Consider the following 21,573-nt stretch of genomic DNA (forward strand, 5'->3'; position numbering starts at 1 on the left):
GGCGGAAGAGAGAAAGAGAGAGACGAGAAACATCTCTTAACAAGCGTCGAGCAACTCGGTCTCGGTACTCGGGAACGTAAAAGGGACTTTTTGCTTGTTAGATTGTTTGCTCTCGTCGAACGAGAGAGGGCAGAGGATTCGGTTTTTCACCAGAGAGAATAACGGGTTCGTCTTCTTCGAGAAAGCGCCCCCCCCCCCCCCCCCCCGGGTTGCCAGGGAACCCTGGGACTAGCTGCTTTTTTTCCATCGATCTTCGCACCGGCAGTGATCTTCGACCCGCCGCGCCGCGCCGGGATCGTGAGAGATCGTGAGATCCTTTGATGGTATCGCGACACTCGATATCGTTACTTACACCAGCGCCAGAAATGTTCTACAGAAAAAGTGGCCTCTGGAAAAACATTTGTTCGAACCGTTGCCAGGGGTCTACCGAACGTGCATTGCCCAAATTGAGATGTCTACGCCCGTCCAAAGACAGAGACCGCACCAATTACGTATTAGTGTATCGTCTATTCACCGAGCTGCGTGCAGCAATTTTCAAATGGAAACATATTTTCATTGCTGACTAACGAAAAGAGAGTATATCGTCAGAAATATACATTAAATTTTCAACCTGCTCATTACTAAACTGTCACGTTTTAGATATTAAACTCTTGGCATACTTTGACAGGTATTAAATTAGGCGCGTATGTTACTTCGTTCTTGAAAGACTGAATCAAATTCGACTATCTTCCAAATTGGTAAACGACGTCTTGAAGGCGTCTATTTTACGTCCAGTTGAGGTCATAAAGCGTTCATCTGGAAAGAGAATAGAAATTTATTCCAATTTCGACGTATATAAGCTCCATTTGAATTTTTTTATAACCTAAACTGGACGTCTTTAAAATGTCCTTATAGACGTCATCATGCTATCTGGATTGTTATCAATATTTAAGCATTCGGGTAAATGTAGGTACGCAATAATTACAATTTTCTGTTCTGTGTAAGAAATTCTTACTAATCAAGAAAGTTCTACTCCGTGTAATTGTGAATGTCACGGTACGCCAGAGAGTTCAATATGATCAATATGAAAAACGTAGCGCGTTTGCGTGAAATAGGACACGCACGGAAACAAGAAACTTGTCCATTGTGTCGCCACGAATGGGAACGTATCCGGTAGGTCGCGTTCGGGTAATTGTACGCAGGTGTCCTGCGAAACTAGCGCCGATTCCTAGACGGCGCCCGCCTGAAAGACGCTGCTTTATTCCGTCGATATCTTTTACAAGCGGGCGCAAGTACCCGCGCGGATATCTCGGCAGATTTTACAAATCCGTTGGCCAAACAAGTGGCGAGGATCTGGCAGGTGCCATTTGCCATTGAAATCCTGCTGCCATTAGAGACGTCCGATCTAAATCCCGGTGGCATTTGCGCACCGGATTGTCGTCTTATCCTCCCGTCTCTGTCCTCGGCCCGTCTTTCTCCGTCCGCACGCCCTTCTTCCGTCCTTCTTGCCGTGGGTTCACCCTCGCGCATTTCGGTCTTGTTATTTCACTGCTTGCATCCCCTCTTCGGTGGTTGGCAGCCGACCGGCCGGCCGGTTACTCGCCAATGTAGAATTTCCCGTGGACCGTTTCTGGCGGCGAACGTTATCCTGTTAAGATCCGCAAAGCAAACACCCGCCCGGAGATAAGAGTGTCCTTCGGGAGCCCGCCAAGGATAACAGAGAGCTTTAAAAGGTTCGTGACGTCCTTCACGGCGTTTTTCGTGCGGGCATTTTTCAAATTCGATTTGCTCGCCGAACCCTGCCGCACTCGGTTCGCGGAACCGATTCGATGGAAGTGTATGGTATATGAGTAATTTACAATATAGCTTAATGTTGCAGAATTATAATAAAAAGCTGTGCCTACGTTGCTGGAAAGTAAGGGTGAGAAGTTACAGGTGCGACAACTGGGTGAGGGTTATAGGTTTAGTTCCGACAACTGGGTGTTCGATTTCTACAGATAAGAATCTCCACGCGTTTAATTTGTTCCTATATATCTATATTTCATATCAGTGAAGGTTATGTTTGAAGCGGAAGGCACCAGAAGCGCAGCGCTCTAGTGATTGTGGCGCTTGTCTTGTCCTGCGAGTCCTCGTGACGATTTCGTCAGTGGTTTGATGCGGAAAAGGAAAAGTCTCGCGTCGGAAACGTGCCCGTTACACAGGTATTGGTAACAGCAAACATCGTTCCGAATCTCGTTACCACCTCGATGAGATTATGCGTAACGGGGTGAGGTAACAAATGTAGACATAGCCTTACTTTTCCAATCAACCAGATCGACGTCCGATCTTCCGGTATACATATCTTCTACCTAGATCTATGAAAGCGTCGGCGTATTTTTTAATCGATGATTTAGAACCACCCCCGAAATTATCACAGCGTTCATTTCAAACAAGAGATTTTATTGTAAAAACGGATCACTTCTATTCTACCTGTTACATCGGACAGCTTCGTTGCTACGAACCGATGAAACAGAACGAAACGCAGCCCGATCGAATGATTTCCTGCGGCGAATAATGGCGCAAGGAAAATTCGGTGAAAGGCGAAGTCAGGCGAATCAGCGCGTGTCGCGGCCGAGAAAGAGAAACGCAACCGACGGTCTACGGTTTTTCCCATTTCCCATTTCCCCCGGGCGTCGAATTTTCGCGCGGACACCGCGTAAACAGTCGATACATGGGAGGCAGATGCACGCGCGATTTCCTCGCCATTCACTCGGGCAGAGACCCCCCGTTCATTCAATTTCCAGGACCGGCGAGCGAACGCGGCAACGGCAGAATCCTTTGGCGCGCGTCGACGACTGCAACCGCCCATTGCCAACTTCGCTTTTCAATCCGACTTCTTGTTACGTATTCAATTAGTTCGCGAATCTTGCGCATCGCGGCGAACCGGATACGTCTCGAGCTGTTTTTCGAGGCCCGGGAAACCACCGGGCCCGGAGAATAAGAGACCGCCGAGTAGGCGAAATACGAGAATAATTTAAGTCTTGAACAGAGATCGCGCCGGTGCGGCGAATCGTATCGCCCCGCGATTCAACGGGGGCTGTATTAAATGGAATTGGCTCGCGACGAAACGGCTGTCTCGCTTGATCACCGTGAAACTTGACGCGATCCAAATTATATTCGTCACTGGGGAGACGTTCGTTTTACTTGCAACCAGGAACCGCTCGACTTTTATGCAATACGAATAATATATTTACGGCATACGCATTTTCAAATTAACACCTTCATTTCAGAGTCACGATCAGTCTTTTTATAACGAATTTGTGACAAGGTTTAATCAAATCCGTAAATATCAGTCTTTATTTTAGCTTGAACTTCACGTTTTCGATCGTTCTATTCCAGTTGATATAAATAATTGAAACCGGCTACTTATTAATTTAGACAGAATATTTATAACTCCAGGTAAAAAAGGACCCACCATTCGAGGATTAATCAATGAAAGAAATCTTTCTGTTATTTTAGTTTCCATTAAAATTATTTGCGAACATATAAAGATACGAAGTTCTCGAATTTTCCTACGCTGTAAAAGAAGAAACCTGTTATCGGGTTTGTTTGTCATGCGCGCGTACACGAGAAACAAGTTCCCGCGCGAAATCAACAAAGAACAAAGTAACTTCTACGATGCAAAAATCTGCTGTGTTGTTAATAATTCGGTAACGACTTCGTTCGTAAAATTCTTGTATTATTTCTGTATCCCTTGCGCGAGCAGCGCACGCCGCCAAAAAAAGTCATTTGCGCGGATGGATTTTCATAAAACGGAAAGAGGTCTGCCGTAAAAGAATCTCGTGTTCCGGCAAAAACATTACCACGGCGGAACGTAGAGGAACTTCGTCGTAAAAAAAAGAATTCCTTCCCTACGAAAACCGATCCGGAGAAGTTCGTTTTCGTGTTCTGCGTTTCGGCGACGTATTCCGTGGACCAGAAACGTCGGAACGAGGGTGGAACCATTCCCGCGTAATGAAAGAAAAATAACCCATGCCCTTCGACGGCGGAACATTCCTCGAAGGGTATAATGCGCACGATCATCGCCCTAATCTATTAATTGCGTGATTTCCCGTCGCCGGATTAGGCGCCGAATCCGACTATGCTGATCCCCGCGTGGTTGGAAAATGTTTGCGGATGATAAAACTTTGCTTAAGGAGGATTTATGGTTTCAGAACGGGACGTTTAAATACTGTTCCGCAAAGGGTAGACCGGCCTGCAGCAAATTTTCTTTCCCCTTAGTTCATGCATTGTTATTGTTAATTGTTATCACTTTTGGACTTCATTATTTATTGCTTCAGACTTAAGAATCTATTAATATATAAAAACGTTTGAAGTTTTTTAATTCTTCTTCAATAAATCAACTTTAAATCGGAAGCTTCTCATTAATTCTAAATACCTTAGATTTTTCCAAAAATCTTAAAAGAAGTCTACAATTGCTCATTGAGAAAATAGTTTTCTTTAGGAAGGATATGCAATTTTTAACTCAAAGTTAATTTATTAGCTGAGTATTGAAAAAAGCATGAAACGTTTCAATTATTTATCGAATTTTTGGAGTTTTTATGAAAACACGTAACAATTTGGTAAGACGCGTATGTTTATTTAGACGCCAATTTTGAATCCACCGACGCTTGAAATCCTTGGTCGCTCCTCGACTCGCATTTTTCGTCCCATTTCCCGATCTCCGTCTCGGCTCCTCTCATTTTCGCAAGATGCGATGACGCGAGTGCTCGCTACGTGTCCCGCGATGATTATTCGGAGTGATCGGGAGTGGTTCCCACCGTGGGACAACCTCGACCGTAAGAGATTGCTCGGTCTTCGCGTTTTCTCGCCCGCTTTTCTAACCTCGCCTGTTATCCTCAAGTTTTGCTTTTGTCTGTCGCCCGCACCTTGGCATGACAGTGAATCAGCAAGACCCCAATACTCTATGCGCCCTTCAATCTCTTCATCGTAAACTGCTGGACAACAGGCGAAACATCTTTGATGACCTTGATGCGCTACGTACAAACACATTGATAATAAATGAAGACAAACAAATAGATAAAAATCTAAACAAAAAAAATTTTTCGAACTTGCCAACATTAATAAAACTAGGAAAAATGTTGGGAATGTTGAGTAGGATTAATTTCGTGACCTGCTCCTCGTGTTCTTGAAGATTATCTCAAGGTTTAACCCTTTGCATTCGAAGGCACTTTGCACTGTTCGATAACAAAGTTTATTCTATGCATATAAAATTGAGTCTCGAGACTCATAACAATTAGTCTTTCAACGATATTTCAAATCTAAGCTTCACCGATAAAAATAATTTTTGAACGTGTTACAAAAATTTTAATGGCACCGCAGAGTCGCCACTCGAGTGCAAAGGGTTAAAAATATCACCATCGCTTATTGTACAAACTTTTAAGATTTAACTACAGTAGCGAGCATATACTTACATGTAAGAGTCTTTTTAACGCTATAATAATTGGCTAATAGAATAAGCCGCGCCCCCTTTTTAAGGGCAGTTTTAGGACAGATTTGGGGCACTTTTAGGGTAGCTTCAGGTGAGTTTTAGGGTAGTTTTAAGGCAATTACAGGGAAGATCTGCAGCAGTCTTCGTGAAGATTTAGGGCAGTTTTAAGGAAGTTTGAGAGCAGTTTTAGGGCAGATTTAGGGTAGTTTTGAGTAATTTTGGGGAAATTTTGTAACCGATGTAGGGCTGTTTTAGGGCATTTTTAGGACAGCTGTAAAAGTGGTTGAAACATTTTTGTGCGATAACAATATTCGTGTTATGAAGTGACCGGCACAGTATCCATGTCTCAATTCAATCAGCATAATATGAATTGATATCGACAAGCATGGAAAAGAACAAGAACTAAAAAATATCGAAGAGCTATTTGTTACTCCACAAGAAACATGGAATTTGCAAGCAGTTGATAGATCTACATGCGAAATACTAGTGTGCTATAATCTCCATTGAAAAAATGCGAAAATACAGAAATTCCAATATATAGCTAAGTATTAGGTTGGAAACTATGAAACGGGCGTTTTTGTTTAGTCTGTGTTCAGCTGCGGCGCCCGTTTCATAGTTTCCAACCTAATATGTGTTCGCCACTAATTTGAAATCTGCTATCATTTCCCTATGCATATTACAAGCTTGTAAAAAGTACAATTGACTTCTGCTTATTTGCTTCATGTATAAATGTACAATCAGTAATATTTAATTTCCCTAACTGTTCGTAAGTACTATATATCCGCCACTGTACATCAGTGTATCCCGCGATCAGGTGTTTAACATGGTTTCGTGCCAATGATTGGCACGAGGTGCACGAGCGATCGCGCGTATCTCGACATTAACGAATTAACAGTTCTCGTGACACTGTTTCACGTATAATTTTCATCTCCGCGTATTACAGAGATGTAACAAAAGTTTCGTGACCAGGCGTATCGGGCCCGAAATGCATATTTGCGGTAACAGATCGGTTTATACGGTAACAAAGCACGCGAAACAAAAAAGGCTGGCGGACAAAGATTCTCATTCGGCCGGCTAACCGGCCGTCTCTAATTCGATTGTCGGGAGAGGGGGGGCACTGCATTGAGAAAGGTTATACCGTCGTGAAAATCGGCTAGTCCTCCGCGGTGCCCTGTCTAACCCCGGGGAAGTGGACAATTCAGTTATGATTCCGTGCGAGCGGATTCGTTTTGTGTGTTTTAACTTGCTGCGATCGAGTCGTTCTTCCGTTAATAGCCGCGCGCTGCGGAAATCGATTAACCACGCGGACAATGAACGAACAATAAATTAGGTTGCGATACAATTGCAACGATTTTGTCATACGACCGCGTTTGATATCGAGTTCGGCGGTCCCGTCCGTGAATTCATTCTGAGTCACGCTGTTATTCGACCCTTCCCTCCCCCGATCCATATTTCTCTCTTTTTAAACGCTGGACGTGGACCTTGCCACGGTGTTTTCTTCGTAGGTGAAATGTTTGGAACATGAGCTTACGTTGAAATAACATTGGATAAACGCTAGATACATATACTGTCAATAGTGCACCATTCCGCAGTTGCTATACTTTGTAAATAACCATATTATACATATGTACAAACGGGAGGGAATTAATATATTTTCTAGCATGAATCATTCATGCAAACTTGAGTTAACTATATCCTTTAACATATTTATTTATCGTCTTAATTTTCGACAACTACCGTAGGAATAGTCTTAACACTGGTATTACCAAAAACCACATAATGCGTCTATAATATTTTTATCTATGATTAAACTGTGAATTTTTATACAAAACATTAGCTTTAATAATTTTAATAAACTAAAGATAGTAGATCGATACCCTTTAATTACTTTAATTTATCCATTCGATCCAATTATGCCCACTCGCTTTTTTTCCTAAATGCCTAAAATCCGCAGTCTGCTTATGTCTCAATAAAAGTCATAAATTGTTTGGCGAAACAGAAGAATTGTGTGACGGAATTAAGAGGTTTATAAACCTAGATTAAAATCGTTGATAAAGCATTGTCAGAATCGATTCGTTTCGTGGGCTCTAAGGGGCGATAAATATAGAGCGATAGGTGCTGTCATTCGGACAATATTTGCGGCGAGTCCAGCGGGGCGGAATTAAGTTCATTGGCCACCTTAGTCGGTGTTTGGACGTGGAACTTTGTTCCCGACGCGTTTACACGGTAACCAAAAGTTCGGTTGCGAGACCAGACGACCATCGCGCCAACTCCGACCGCCTTAACCCACCGCGCCACCTTCCGTGCCCCTCTCTCTTTCACCGTCGCGCTCGGTCTTTGCTTAACCTTTTGTCTTCCTTCGCCGGGAAGTTCCATATCAACCCTTTCTCCCGTCGCGGCTCCGGGGAAAATATTAGCCGCGGGCGCGGCAGCGTTAAGGGAGAACGGTTAAATTAATAATTCGCAAATTGCCAAGAGAAATGCTGCTCGTGCTTTAGTCGCCCCTCATCCTCTCTCTGTCCGCGTTGCTCTTTCTGGGGTTCGCGATGTTCGGCGAGGGCTGGAACGGATCTCCTCGACCGCTCTGCGTCTGCCTTAACCACCCTGACCGTCCAGAACTACTGTCAATTAAATAGCCAATTAGTCGGACAATTTCGCAAACAAGATTTGTTAGCATCCACCGCTACTTCCGGCCGTCCCTCAATTACGTACCCCACAACTTTTCTTTGCGTTCGTTTATTTTTCTGTTCATGAATATTATTTTATTCGTGCGTACTGTTCGGCTTTCAAGCTTTCTTCGGAGCTTCTTCCGGCTGCGGGGAGTGCGTACATATTTTGAAGACTGTTCGATCTTGTAATATTAAATGAATCAAATAATTCTTTAATGGGGTTGTATATTTCCGCATTTAATGCTGTGCCTTCCAAGAATATTTGTTTTAGGCATCGACGCGTTCACTGTCAGACGTGTATGGATGACACCATTTGTTGAACATACTTGGGAGACTATCATGTTAACACGAAATCTACCACGGCGTAAAAGCAACTAACGCGCACTATTTTATAACGATGGAAAAATTGCGTATTTTTAGACCATCCGTCGTGTTTATCTTATTATATTTATGTTTGCGTTAAGAATATATTAAATTATTTTGTATGAATGAGCCTTTATAATTTTAGCAACACTACTGCAGTATAACTCTATTTGCATTAACATTTTTTAATTAATTTTGTGATGATTATGGTAAAAGTCGGTAAATGATTACTTACAATTACTTAGAAATTATTAAAAGATGTCTTTCGACGTATTCGGTAAAAATAGCGTTAGAGGAGCGAAAATGCCTAATAATGGCAGCGGGTTTTACAGGAGGATGACCAAATAACGCGTCGGTGTTTTCCAAGTGGCAGCGACTTGTACGCGATAGCGCGCTACCCGCGCCAGCCGAGATTAATTATGCCCGCTTCGGGTGCCATTATATCGCGGCTCGATTTCTCCTGCATCGAGGGAATTAGTCCCTGCGTTGCGCAGCTCTGCAATCAATGTTTTTCTGTCGGGCTCTCTCGCCGCGTAGATTCGCCGACGATAAACGGTGGCCTAACACGCGCGCTATCGCCGCGACGAGTAAAAAGAGAGGCGCGATCCAGACGATTTCGCCTAGCGTCGCTTATAATACTAATCGGTGGCGCGGCCGCGTACAAGGTGCTCGTTTCCTCTCGAGACACCCCGTGTATCCCGAGGACCGATTGCCCGGGATAATTTTAGCGGCAGCCATAATTACGGGGCCCCGTTCGCAGTCCCGGGCACCGGACTCCTCTCGCCGCGCTGGCCCGCAACCAAACTTATTATTGCCAACGCAAACAACGTCATTATCGTCCACCGGAATGGAACACGCAGAAAGAATATTTATTGACACGTACACGGCTGGCGCGCTCCATCCACCACGGATTTGTCTTTTTGTAGATTCTTGTCTGACTAATTCGGCGACTTCGCGCTGCGAAACGCTCGAGACATCTATCAGTAAACTCCTCTCCAGACACCGCGATTTTTCAAGAGGCTTTCACTTCCATTACGCCCGGCAAAGACAGTCCTCTGCTTCGCAATGCGTCATGATCTGATTCCTACGACGCGTCAAAAGCTTGCGACACCGTTCCCATGTAACACGATTTCTTCTACAATGCGAGTTGCAACGTGATTAAAATACGCGAAGCAAAACAACTGATATTGCATTAAGACGAAGACGTTAGAACGTAACTTTGGACGATTCGAACAGCGTTTCGCGGATCAATACTATATGATGTTCTTCTAGCTTTGTTTAAGCAATGATAACTGTATATCGAATTTGTTAAATGATTTCTTTCCTTGAATTTATAAGCAACGAGTGTTACATGTTCTATGGGAGTCCATTGTATTTAGTATTACTGATAAACATTTTCTGAAATCATTACGATTTGTTTGAGGATTTTGTATTACTAGACAGAGGATCTTTAACACTTTTTTTGCACTTTACTGAAATTTTCACTGTCTTGAATCCATTTACTTATTTTTGTCGCAAGTGCATAATATGAAATTTTCTTTTTAACGAGTGTGTTTAATAAAGTCAGACACAATAATTATACTGAATTTCTACTGTCTAAATAAATAAATGTACGAGTGAGAACTGTCTCGGAAAATCAGGATATTTGACACCAATTATGAAAAAAAAAACAATTATGAAAAAAACAACCTGGAGAATTAGCGAGCCAGGAGATACGTAATTTCGGAAGAGGATTTCAGGAGACACTTCTTGCTTCGAAGAACCAGCCGCAGATGAGAGATGGTTATTCCGCAAATGCGATATCCCGTCAACAATAGAGGCCCTGATTTGCACCGGAAAGAGATTACACCGAGTCCGCTGGAACTCGACGGAACCATTAATTTCGCGAGATACATCGGAGGCCCGGAGTCATAAATAATACCGAGAAAGTATACAACCTGTAAGAAAATTCCTTCGCGTTCCTCGAAAACGAGGAAGAAGAAAAAAAAAAGAGGAACTTTTTCCGCCGAGTCAATATAATATCCGTCTTACATCGGACTATTACTCTCCCCGATGTGCACTTTAGAAAACACGCGGGGCACCGTTGTTTTATTCGGTCGGGCGTGGGGGAGGGGTAGGGTGGGTTGGCGAGAACGCGGTCGATCGAGCATGTGTACACGGGAAATTGAAGGATGAAGATAAATGAGAGTCCTGACGCGGTGGACTATCAATATTCTGTGCATCATATGGAACACCGTGTACCCGAAGGCTCGGCGCCCCGAATTCCGCGGCGGAAGCGTGTCGCTCCCATTCGCGACGTATTTACGCGTGCTCCGCGCCAGGATCAAGATGCCCGATCTAAGTAGGCAGACGTGAAAATCCCGACCGCTCGAATCTTGGCTAGATCTCGATCTTACTTGGAATTGATGGGACTCGTCGACGCGGTCAGAGGACTAGGAAATTGTATGCTCCAATTCTTCCTGACTTTTTCAATGACGTCACGGATACGCGACTTCCTGCCATGAATATTTATTTTATTATTGGACTTAACCCTTTGCACTTGAAGCCGTTTTAAGCTTAGATCGAAAATTGCTAATTTGACCAACTGTAGTATAGTACTTAGTATAATTTATGCACGGATAATTGAGTCTTGTGACTCGTAAAACTGTTACGCTTTTAACAGAAGGGTCTTTAATAATGTCAACATTATTTCGTTAATTATGTAACAATTTTCGTTGGCGCTTCAGAGGCGCCACTCGAGTGCAAAATGTTAACATAAATGAATGTGTTAGCGGCCTAAGTCAGATTTTTTAAAAATTTTGTATTATAGTAAATTTTCCCCAATTGTCCAACGTGTAAACAAAAATGGACAGAATGGGCAATTATAAAAACGAGATGCAAGACTCGAATAATTGTATATCCTTTTTTAAAATTGTCCGTTATTGTTTCCAAATATTATTACAAACATTTCAGAGTTAATAGAGGAATATTTTGTTTTGGAAAAATCATGTATTTCAAGATTGAATATACGGCGATTTTACTGCATTAGTTATGCGCTTAATGGGCGTATTACAGTTTCTGTAGCATTACATGTATATCGTTCGATATTATTTTTTGTGGATTTATATTTTCATTCGTACACTTGTTTTCGCGACGCGATATTACAATGCGGGGAGCGTTCGGAAAATTGTTTTGGTACTGTCTGGCAGCCAATTCTATTTGTGCCGTAAACAGAAAGCTTTACTGAATTTAATGGTATCAAAACCAGTCTGTGGACTGCTTTGGAAGTATAACAAAATCGCTCGCGAAATTGTCGAACCGTAACGTACCTTGGTAAAAGTAATAATTATTGGAAACTGAAGAAGGAATCTACCTAAAAAGCTATTGAAAAGAAAATCCTAGTACAATCCTTCTGCAACGTACAAAAGTTACGAACGAATGAACGATGCGCTACACGATTTGTTCAAATTCCACAAAGAACAATGCGGAACAATCGACATCGATGCATTGTTCTTCAGATATTTGATTATCTTCAAACTCAAATATAGCAGCAATTTCTAGAACAGCGATTATTGCATTGTATAAAAGTTTGTCGACGTATTAGGTTTGGTACATTTGTCTCGCGTTTCCAAAGAGGAGAGAACTTAGACTACAACCGAATACGATGGAGACAAGATTCCGAAATCGACTTTAATCCACGTTTTCGGGCGAAATAGCGGAGTCGCCGCCAGTTTTCACCTTGTAAATTCCGGCTGGCGGTCTCCGATCCCGGGCAGAGATTAATTCACGTGGCGCGGAGGAATTATGCGAGCTCCGTGTAAACGTAATTGATACAAAATCGAGCCGCGCCGCTAGTTTCGCCTGGGGGCAGCGTCACCGACAGCCTTTCTCTTTAATTATATTTAATAGTGGCGGAGCCGTGTATCGCCGGGAAAAGTCGAGCGCGGGTAAGTACTTGCGCTCGATGCCGCGACGAAAAATGTCTCGATCTTTTTTCGCGATAAGTCCTCTGGCCGGTCCAATTTCCGAGAGCACGACCGGACCGCAAGCGTCCAGTTTTTCGTCCTCCGCGTCCCCCGGCGTTGCTCGTCGTCGTCGTCCTCGTCGTCCTCGTCTTCGTGGTCGTCTCGGCTGAACGATAATTTCGGCGGACACGTAGTTAGGGGATAAGAACAGAGGGATTCTGGGTTAAGGATCCCAGACACGGTTTAACGAGGCCTACGGTAACAAGACGGAACACGGGGGCCCCTGCGAACCCCCGGTCTTTGTCGGTGCTAGAGCAAGCCAGCGATTCCCGGCCTCGACCCGGGGCGCTTTTTCAACATGTTAATTGTATATTTGAGGCGAGGTGATAAACAAGGCAGCGTGTCGGTAGCTCGCTGCCGTTGGAGTCTTCATTACAGCCGGTAATATATAACCGCGGGCCCCGAGGGCTCTCTCTCTCTCTCTCTCTCTCTCTCTCTCTCTCTCTCTCTCTCTGTTCCTCTCTCGATGCTTTAGAAGAAGTTATGAAGTCCGATATACCCGGTGTGACTGCATCGACGCTGCACTTCCGTGGGCATCCACGATTTTATTCTCGATTTTAACCGCAATTTTATCCCCGATTTTATTCTCGAGCAGAGCACGGTCAGCGGGATTACGTTTCAGGAGAGCGGTGAATTGGCTGATCGCGGCGCGCTGATTAAGGGAGCAATCGATTCTTGACCGATTTACGCTCCACTATTTTAATATGCACGGTATTAAGGTCGAGGCGGAATTACTCGAAGACGGGCGGGCGGGCTCCGCGCGAGTACGCAATCTCGCCGGGATCGGACTCTTTTTACCGGGTTCAGCGAGTCGTCTAATCGCAGTCATGCATCTCTCGGTGGCCGCCGTGGCTCCCGGCCAGTTCTGGATAGGGGCTCGAGCCGTAGGAAAGGAAAGAGGAGCACACGCGTGATCTCGGGTGCACCGTGAAAGCAGTTCGTGACGCGTACACGTACACACGGCCAATCGATTGGCCTTCGGGCCTGTGGCGGAGGTGCGAACCGGTTCCTCCTCGAGAGCGGCTCGATTTTCGTCGTGGAATTCGGAGCTCGGCCTGGCCTGACTTCTCCGCAACCCCTCTGGACGGAGAGGATCCCGGATCGGGGCTCCCTTCGGCCCGGTTTCCACGGGACCCGAGGAAGAAGCGACGCTCTATCCGCGAAACAGAGGTAGACAGAGACGGCCGACACGCCCCCTTGGCGTCAGATTTTATTTATCGCGGCGTGGCTTTTTGTTTCACGGTAAATACCCCGAGCATTTAAGAGTAAGACGTTTCCCCGATTTATGGTCGTCCGCCTGCTTCCAGTTCTTCTTGTTCCTTTCGGCGAGGAGAGCACCCTTGACTTTCTCTCTCTCTCTCTCTCTCTCTCTCTCTCTCTCTCTGTCTCTCTGACGCGCCGCGTAACCCTCCAGGGATTTTCCCTCTCTCAGAACCTTTCTCGCCTAGTTCGCGTTTTCGTCGAGTCGTTTCGGTCTGTTACACGCCGATCCACTCGATACGCACCCCTGTCCGAAGCACAGAGACACTTGCCAAATTCGGGGATGAATCGAACCGCGACGACCTTGAAATATTAGCGAGAAGGGTGTCCACACTGTTCTATATTCTTCCGGAAAGTTAACCAGCTGCTTTCGTCGCTACATAATTTATGGGCAACCTAATTGGATTGTCAAAAATGAAATAACTTAATTCGCGTAGCTTTAAGAAGGTGATACGACTGCTCCGCAAGAATCACGAAAAATCGCTTTCTTTCTGGTGTAGATCTGTTTTCCCATATATAAATTTTATGGAAAATCGCGAGAACCTCATTGTCAATCATCCCTTCGTCTTCCGCGGCCATGAAAAATGTTTGCCAATCATTTACAATCAAACAGCTTCGAATGGGGAAAATAATTGTTGTCTCGCGTCTTTGGCTACTTTGATCGAAACAGTTACGGTGCCTGTTAGAGGATATGACTGATCTAAAAGACAAAGAAAATGTGTGCTCGACGTATGCCCATACTTACTTCAATGGCTAAATATTCATAACGGGATATTACAGTCCATCGTGTTTTAATTTAAAAAGAAGCGAGCAACATACATATGTAGTAGATACCGTTTGTCATCCCTCTCGATTGATGTTTTGTAAATTCAGTGTTCGCCGTGTTCGTTTCAGATTAACATGGAGGCGGTGACGTCGACGGATTACGACTCGTCGAACCTGAGCAGAAACTTCAACCAGGTGGGCTTCAACACGTACAACTACTCGCAGTTCGAGGAGAAGTACAAGCCCCGCCAGGTCCTGAAATACGGCGACGAGTATCTGGAGTACGGGCGGAATTCGGCGAGGCTGGGCACGAACGATAGGTTCGGCAGGTTCCCGTCGTCGAGGCACCAGGACGGTGTCGGCGGCAAGCTGGATCACAAGTACGCGAGAAGTCACTCGCAGCCGGAGAGACAGCACCATTCGTCTCACGAGGCCCGCTCCAAGTCGCAGGACTCCCGCGAATTAACCTTCTATCAGATCGATCCGCCGGTGAAGCCGGAGAACGTCCAGCACGTTCATTCGAAGGCGCATCGTTCCGCGACGGAGAAGGGCCAGGGCAAAAAGGAGCTGACCTTCTACGAGATCGATGGGCCGGTCGCGCAAGAAAAGACGAAAGACGCCAAGTTCGAGGCGTGCAAAGAGAGAGGCGAGAAGCGGGACAAGTGTCACGCCGGCCAAGAAAAACCGAATCCGACGAAGCACGCCAGCAAACAGTGCCATCAGGAGCAAAAGACGAACCCGCCGAACTATCAGCTGAACAGGTCACAGTCGGACCTGACCGAGTGCCAGCTGCCCAACTATTACAGGCACCAGAATAACCCTTACATCGATCCGCCCAAGTACAGGCCGTTCGACAGGCCACCGAGATACCAGGAAACGCCACCCAAGTCGGAGCCTCCGCCCAAGTACTCGGAAGTGGCCAAGAGGCAGGACGACTGCAAACGAACTCAGGTGGGTCTATTAGCTTTGCTCGACATGGAAGCAGAGGTGACTAAATTTCGTGCATCTTTTACTGTATCGGTTAAACTCACTCTCGATAACTTCCTCTTCTTGGATTATTCCATTATAAAGCTGATATTAATTTGCAATTATTAGACTGCGGATTTTCATGAAAAATGAAAATGATTATGCCTCATTTATTATAAGAGTGGTCTATGCAACTTGTGTACTGTAATACTAAAATATGCGTTGCATGGAAATATGTCGTATACAAAAGATATACAATTTAAAGTGATACATTATGTAGTTAATTTATTTTTTGTAGGTAGAGGCATTTTGTAGATCTGAAAGTTGATTTTGTTTTTTTAAATATAGTATTGTATTTCTTATATTAAAATATAGAGGAATATTCTAAGAAATAAGTATTAATCATTATTAGCCCTAAATAGCTAATCAGTAATTGTCAAGAAAGTTGAAGTATTCGTTAGCTGTTAAGTTTAGCGACGATAAATTCAATACTTTTTTATTCAGAATAAGATATTCTTCCATATTTTCATATAAAACATACAGTAACCTATTTGAAAAAAATAAAATCGACCCTCAAATCTCTGAAACACCTTCACCTGTAAAAAAAATAAATGAACTACGTAATGAAGTCCTTTAAACCATGCAACTTTCGCACGCAACATTTTTTTCGTATAATGCATATTTTGGAAGATGCAGGGGATGCACAAATTGCATGAACCACCTTTTATAAAAGATAGATAAAAATGTTTTCTTCTTTGAATAATACTGATAAACTATAACTAACATGGCAAAATTCTTAATATTCTCTCGTATTTCCTCTTCTTCATCTTTTATTTAACCATTTCTACTACGAATACAAAAAATCCGCAATCTAGTAATTATCAATGTGTTTTACTTACATCCGAAATTGTGAAGCTTGTCGCGACAAGCATGTCTATTATCATTCCGCGAATGAGACGCGTGGCATAATTGGAAGTTAAAAGTACAGCGAACGTAGATTATCTTTCACTTTTCGAAATGAAGCAGTTCCATTCGCGTACTCTACTCGTCTGCAGCCACGAAAACAAGACACGCGAGACGATATTTGCTCCGGCACGAACCAACATTGACACGCCAACTAATGAACCCTTCCGGCCAAGACACTTTGGTTTGAGGCAGTCCACGTGCATTTCCGGTCTGGCTGTAGCCATTCCAGGCGCGCGAATCCGGGATGATTAGCGGTTACGGGTAATGTTATCATTTTGACAGGAGGAGAGGGGCAAACGACTGGGAACCGGCGGAGGAGGTGGCAGCGGCGGCAGCGGAGGTGGAGGAGGAGGAGGAGGAGCAGGAGGAGGTGGAGGAGGAGGTGGGAGCGTAGGTATCGGCAACGGTGGTAGCGGTGGCGGTGGCGGTAGCGGCGGTGGTGGCAACTCCAGCAGGGGGACTGGCAGCACTCATGGCGCCGAGACGCCCTCTAATCTGGCCAGTATCACGCCAACCGCGCGAGAAGCAACACGCGGCTGTTCCTCGCGGTCGCGGCTCCCGTACAAGTTGTGTGACACGCGCTCCTCCTCCAACAACAACAATAACAACAACAACGTAAACACGAGCAACAACAACAACGTGAACAAAGAGGAGCACTATCAGGAGGCGAACGATGACTCGGACGTAATCGCGAGGTGTCACGTGGACCCGTCCAACAAGTCGCATCATCACCCGGTGGGACGATCGTGCGCGATCGGCGGCGGCGGCGGCGGTGGCGGCGGTGGTGGTGGCGGTGGCGGTGGTAGTGGTTGTGGTACCGTTTCCGGGAATGTCTGCCACGGTGGTTCCGGTGTGCCGTGCGAGTCCTCGACATGTGACAAGTACAAAGGTGCCGTGGACTCTCTGCTGAAGGCCAGCGAGGCCGTGCAGGGTCGTCTGTGCGAGAGATCGATGCTGAAGATCGAGAAGCCCTCCGGTAAAGGGGTTGCTCACGGAGTCGAGGCGATCGGGAAGTGCGGGGATAGAATGAAATCGGCGCAGGAGATCGCCGGCTACGGTAAGCACGAGGCCTCGGCCAAGACGAAGGGACAGCACGATGTCGGTCACGGGTTCAAGGTCGAGAACATCAAGTACTACGGCGAACTGAAGGGCTACGACTTCAAGTCGTACGGCACCATAGACAAGCCGGCGGCGACCTCGGCCCACGAGAAGTCCCATACGCACGGGCCCGAGAAGAACAGCCACGAGAAGTGTCACTCGAAGGGCTCCGCCGGCGTCGCCGCGATGCAGAGCTACGGCCTGGCCAAGGTCGCCGCTGGTGAACGTCCCCCGGAGAAGAATCTGTACGCGGACCATTATTATCACCGACCATCTCACTCGAAGCCGCAGAGTCCGTATCAGGTGTACCAGGAGACCAAGTACTCGTACAACGTGAGCGGGGTGCCCGGGACGCCGGCGCAGGCCAGCGCAGCCGCAGCTTTCTTCGCAAGGTCAGTCACTCAATCTACTATACTACTCGCGATCACGCGCGTCCACCTGTTCCCGCCTAGATTTACGGCGGTGCGCCAGCGACGACGACGACGACGACCACGACGACCACGACGACCGTCTATCGTACCTCTTTCTCCACAAGCATTGTCCCGACCGGACCATCTGTAATTGTCCCTCGTGGCTACCGTTTGTTTACGTGACGCGTCCCCCGACTCGACGTTCGCTCGCCTACTTAGGATGACTTTATCGTTCGGCTGTTCCCCGGTGGTACCGCGACAGCCCATGCGAAACTTTTTCCGCAAACCTATAACTCCCGCCAGGAATTCGCGACTTATTCTCTCAGTCCCGTGTACCCTTACTTGGGCTCGCATTAAATTCAACAACTTTTATCGTGTTTGCTGCTACCTGCTACTACTCGTTACTCCCTCTTACGACACGTACAACCGAGTTTTCAACTTTGTCTTCCCTGGCCCGTCGCCTTTTAACCGCTACGCCGCGTTTCAGTTCCCCGCTGCAAATGGTATCTTATTGCACTCGCTTTAGCCAGTTTGAATGCAGTTTTAACTCTTCGCGGTTACACAATGCTTTGCAATTTTCCTCTGCTCTGCTTTGAATTCTTCTTTAACTCGGGCTTGGCTCTGTTAGTCCGCATAGTTATACGTGGAACGAGACGTAATGTCCTGTTCCATTGAACATAGGCTGGCAAAGGATTACGTGACCAAGGATTAAACAACGCGGAGCGATGTGTCCGATGAATGAACATCCCCTAGTGGATAAACATTTTCGTAGAGTATTTTCATTTTATACCACATATTAGTGCAATTTGTATATATGATATTGAGTCAATATAATAGTTGTACTTTGAACAGTTCTTTAAAAATAAACTAATTTAATAATGTTAAAATTTGATCAGAACATTGTATAGAAATCTTGAGTGGTACCTCAGAGTTACCATTCGAGTAAAAAGGGTTAAAATAAGCTGCATTCATAAAGAAATACTAAAATTGTGATCGAGGATAATTGAGCTCAAACAGCTTGCTTACGATTACATCATTGAGTATTGCTTTATAAGTATTACAAGACTGAATTTATTTACATAGCTATTTGTTTCTATTCTTATTTGTACTAGAATTAATCAAATTTATGTTATCATTTATTTTATCTACTAAAATAAAATTTATGGAATTCGTCATTTTGATCGTTATGCTATGTTTAGTGTCAATTGCTGTCATAAGACAGGTTCGAACATTATCAAAGTAAATTATGGGAATGTTTACAAAATCGTTGCACCTTGCAAGTTTATTTCGAGAGTCCGCCGAAGGGTTAGGAGTGCCGATAAAACACAAGATCGATCGCTCCCCGCGATCGATGGCATTTAGGGGTTTAACCTTCCGCTGATTCGATCTGCCTGCGAACAGTCCTCCCTCTCGGACCAACCATTGTTCTCGTTGCTCCCGGGAAAAAGCAATCTGTCTCGAAGAATTCTCGGCAATTCGCAATCGCCATTCTCTCCCGGCCGCTTCTTTCATTCTCGGGCGGGCTACGCGTAGTAGGGGTTCGCGCGCAATCACGGATTCACGGGGAACAATTTCAAAGGTGGTCGCCAGGCTGGAAGCCGAGCTTTCCTTGAGACGTCGCCGTGGCGGCTTTGATCTACGACACGCGTTTTCGACGGACGAACCACGGAATGAGAAGCATCGGGGCGGTCGCGTGAAAGCGTTCGGTCGAGCCTGAATCGCGTGCAGTTTGCGCCCAAGCTCTTCTGCCGGTCTCTCTCTCTCTCTCTCTCTCTTTCCCCCCTTAAACTCCGGAACTTAAGTCGTGTCATAAACCGTAGTCGCACAGCCGATGGATGTTTCGTTGTACAATAGCATTCTCGGCGTGCTTCGCGCTCGGACATCTGCTCAATCTTTGAGTCGCGATCTTGGTCGCGAGAGTTATTAGTTGCCCGGTAATTGCGAACCGTTGCGTTTAATAGCGATTTATGGGCTCTAGATTGTCATTAGCTGCTGTACGGGCACCTGGGGGCGAATGTATCCAGTTTGGACACTGATTGCTGAAATTTCGACTAATCATCCGAGGTCCTCGCTGCGTGGAAAATTATTGGCAACAATTTTTAGTACAGTGAATGCACGTGTTAACTCCAAGCCCGATTTTGTATTGTCGTAGATTGTATTGTCGCAAATCTGATTAGGTGTCGTTTAAAACAGCGAAAAGATTGAAAAGATTTAAAAATATCAATACTTTATTCTTAGCTGTATAAAACAATTAAATAGAGAAACAAACTTTTAATTAGCTCTTGTTCATAATCAACAATGCTGGGAATTTTTATTTTACATAAATGTACGATCTTGATGATAAGGAAATCCAACTATAAATTTAGAATGCGTATGAATTGGTTTATGTTAACTAGCTAAAAATGATTGGTTTCAATCATTTATCTATGAATGCTTTAAACCAAATGGTTTATTTAGCAAATATAAGGTGAACATAAATTGGAATTGAATATTATTGAAATATAATTTTAGCAATTTTATTGTTCGCTACGATTCAACTTGAAAAATGGGTTTGGGAATCTATTCGATCACTTTCCATAAAACCAATGCACAAAATATTCGTCGTATAATATATAACAGACGAAAGGGAAGCAAAAATTGCGTAAAACTGAAATAAAAAAATATTATTTCCTTCTCCGAAAATTGAATTATTATCTTGAAGTGAAACATTTGATTAAATTTTAATTAAATCGATATTTCATTTGAATGTAATAATTGAATTTTATATTTCATTGAAAAATCATTTAAATAATTCGACAAATAATTTATTTATTATTTGCCATCTGAAAAAAAAAGAATGTTACCTTTTATTTGTATTTCACGGAACGACGAATACTTGATTATTTCCCATTCGAATCAGATTTAATTTGTTATTTATAATTTCAGAGAAAAATCCTCCGTTCTCTGGTGTACTGTTTAAAATAACGATTTATCGGCTCCCCATTCGCGACTAATGCGAGCCCGGCGGATCCGCGAGCGACTCGCATGCCGGACGGTCCTCGTTTTGCAAGGAAAGGAACGAACGTCCGCTCGGAATGTCGACGGCGTGTCGCTTGTTAATGAAAAGCAAACCCTCGATTTCGAATAAAATCGCCGATCGAACGGCAGGAGTAATCGCGCGGGGCCGTTTCGACGGCCGATAAAACTGGCTGGGGCACGGGCGGCACTCGAGCCAGCGATAATCGCGAGCGGAGAACTCGCTCGCGCGATTCCCGCTCCGGTGAGCTTTAAATCGTCGAATAACTAATGTATCGTTTAATGGAGAGCGGTGCACGGTTTCTGAGCGATCGTGTCCCGCGTATGAATGATTTCAATGGACTCGTCTCGGTTGTGAGTGGCGCCTCGGTTCGTTCCGCTCTTCTCTTCCGCGCTCCTCTCCGCACCCGCTACGCTCCGCTACGCGCCGCGCCGCGCCGTTCCTCGGCAGCGTCGCTTGCTCAGGATTCTTTGGAATCGGTGTTCTCGCAGTCTCGTAGGAAGTAGCCGCGCGGCAAGAATTGAAATTAATCGCGCCTCGACGAGTCCCAAGACGTATACCTGGTTCTCTTTTGTACGACTACTGGTTTCACGCCTGGACACGGAGC

The 21,573-nt window shown here is 45.0% G+C and overlaps 1 protein-coding gene across 1 annotated transcript in view; it reads left to right on the plus strand.

The window, feature by feature from the left end:
* Nucleotides 1-21,573, plus strand: part of LOC144475308 (uncharacterized) — a 459,016-nt gene that overhangs the window by 81,915 nt on the left and 355,528 nt on the right. The window contains exons 3-4 of the mRNA XM_078191079.1: nucleotides 14,640-15,461; nucleotides 16,725-17,932. Coding sequence (XP_078047205.1) covers nucleotides 14,640-15,461; nucleotides 16,725-17,932 — 2,030 coding nt within the window. The remainder of the gene's footprint in view (nucleotides 1-14,639; nucleotides 15,462-16,724; nucleotides 17,933-21,573) is intronic.

The sequence above is a fragment of the Augochlora pura genome, chromosome 2 (genome assembly GCF_028453695.1).
Source record: "Augochlora pura isolate Apur16 chromosome 2, APUR_v2.2.1, whole genome shotgun sequence".
Classification (NCBI taxonomy): domain Eukaryota; kingdom Metazoa; phylum Arthropoda; class Insecta; order Hymenoptera; family Halictidae; genus Augochlora; species Augochlora pura.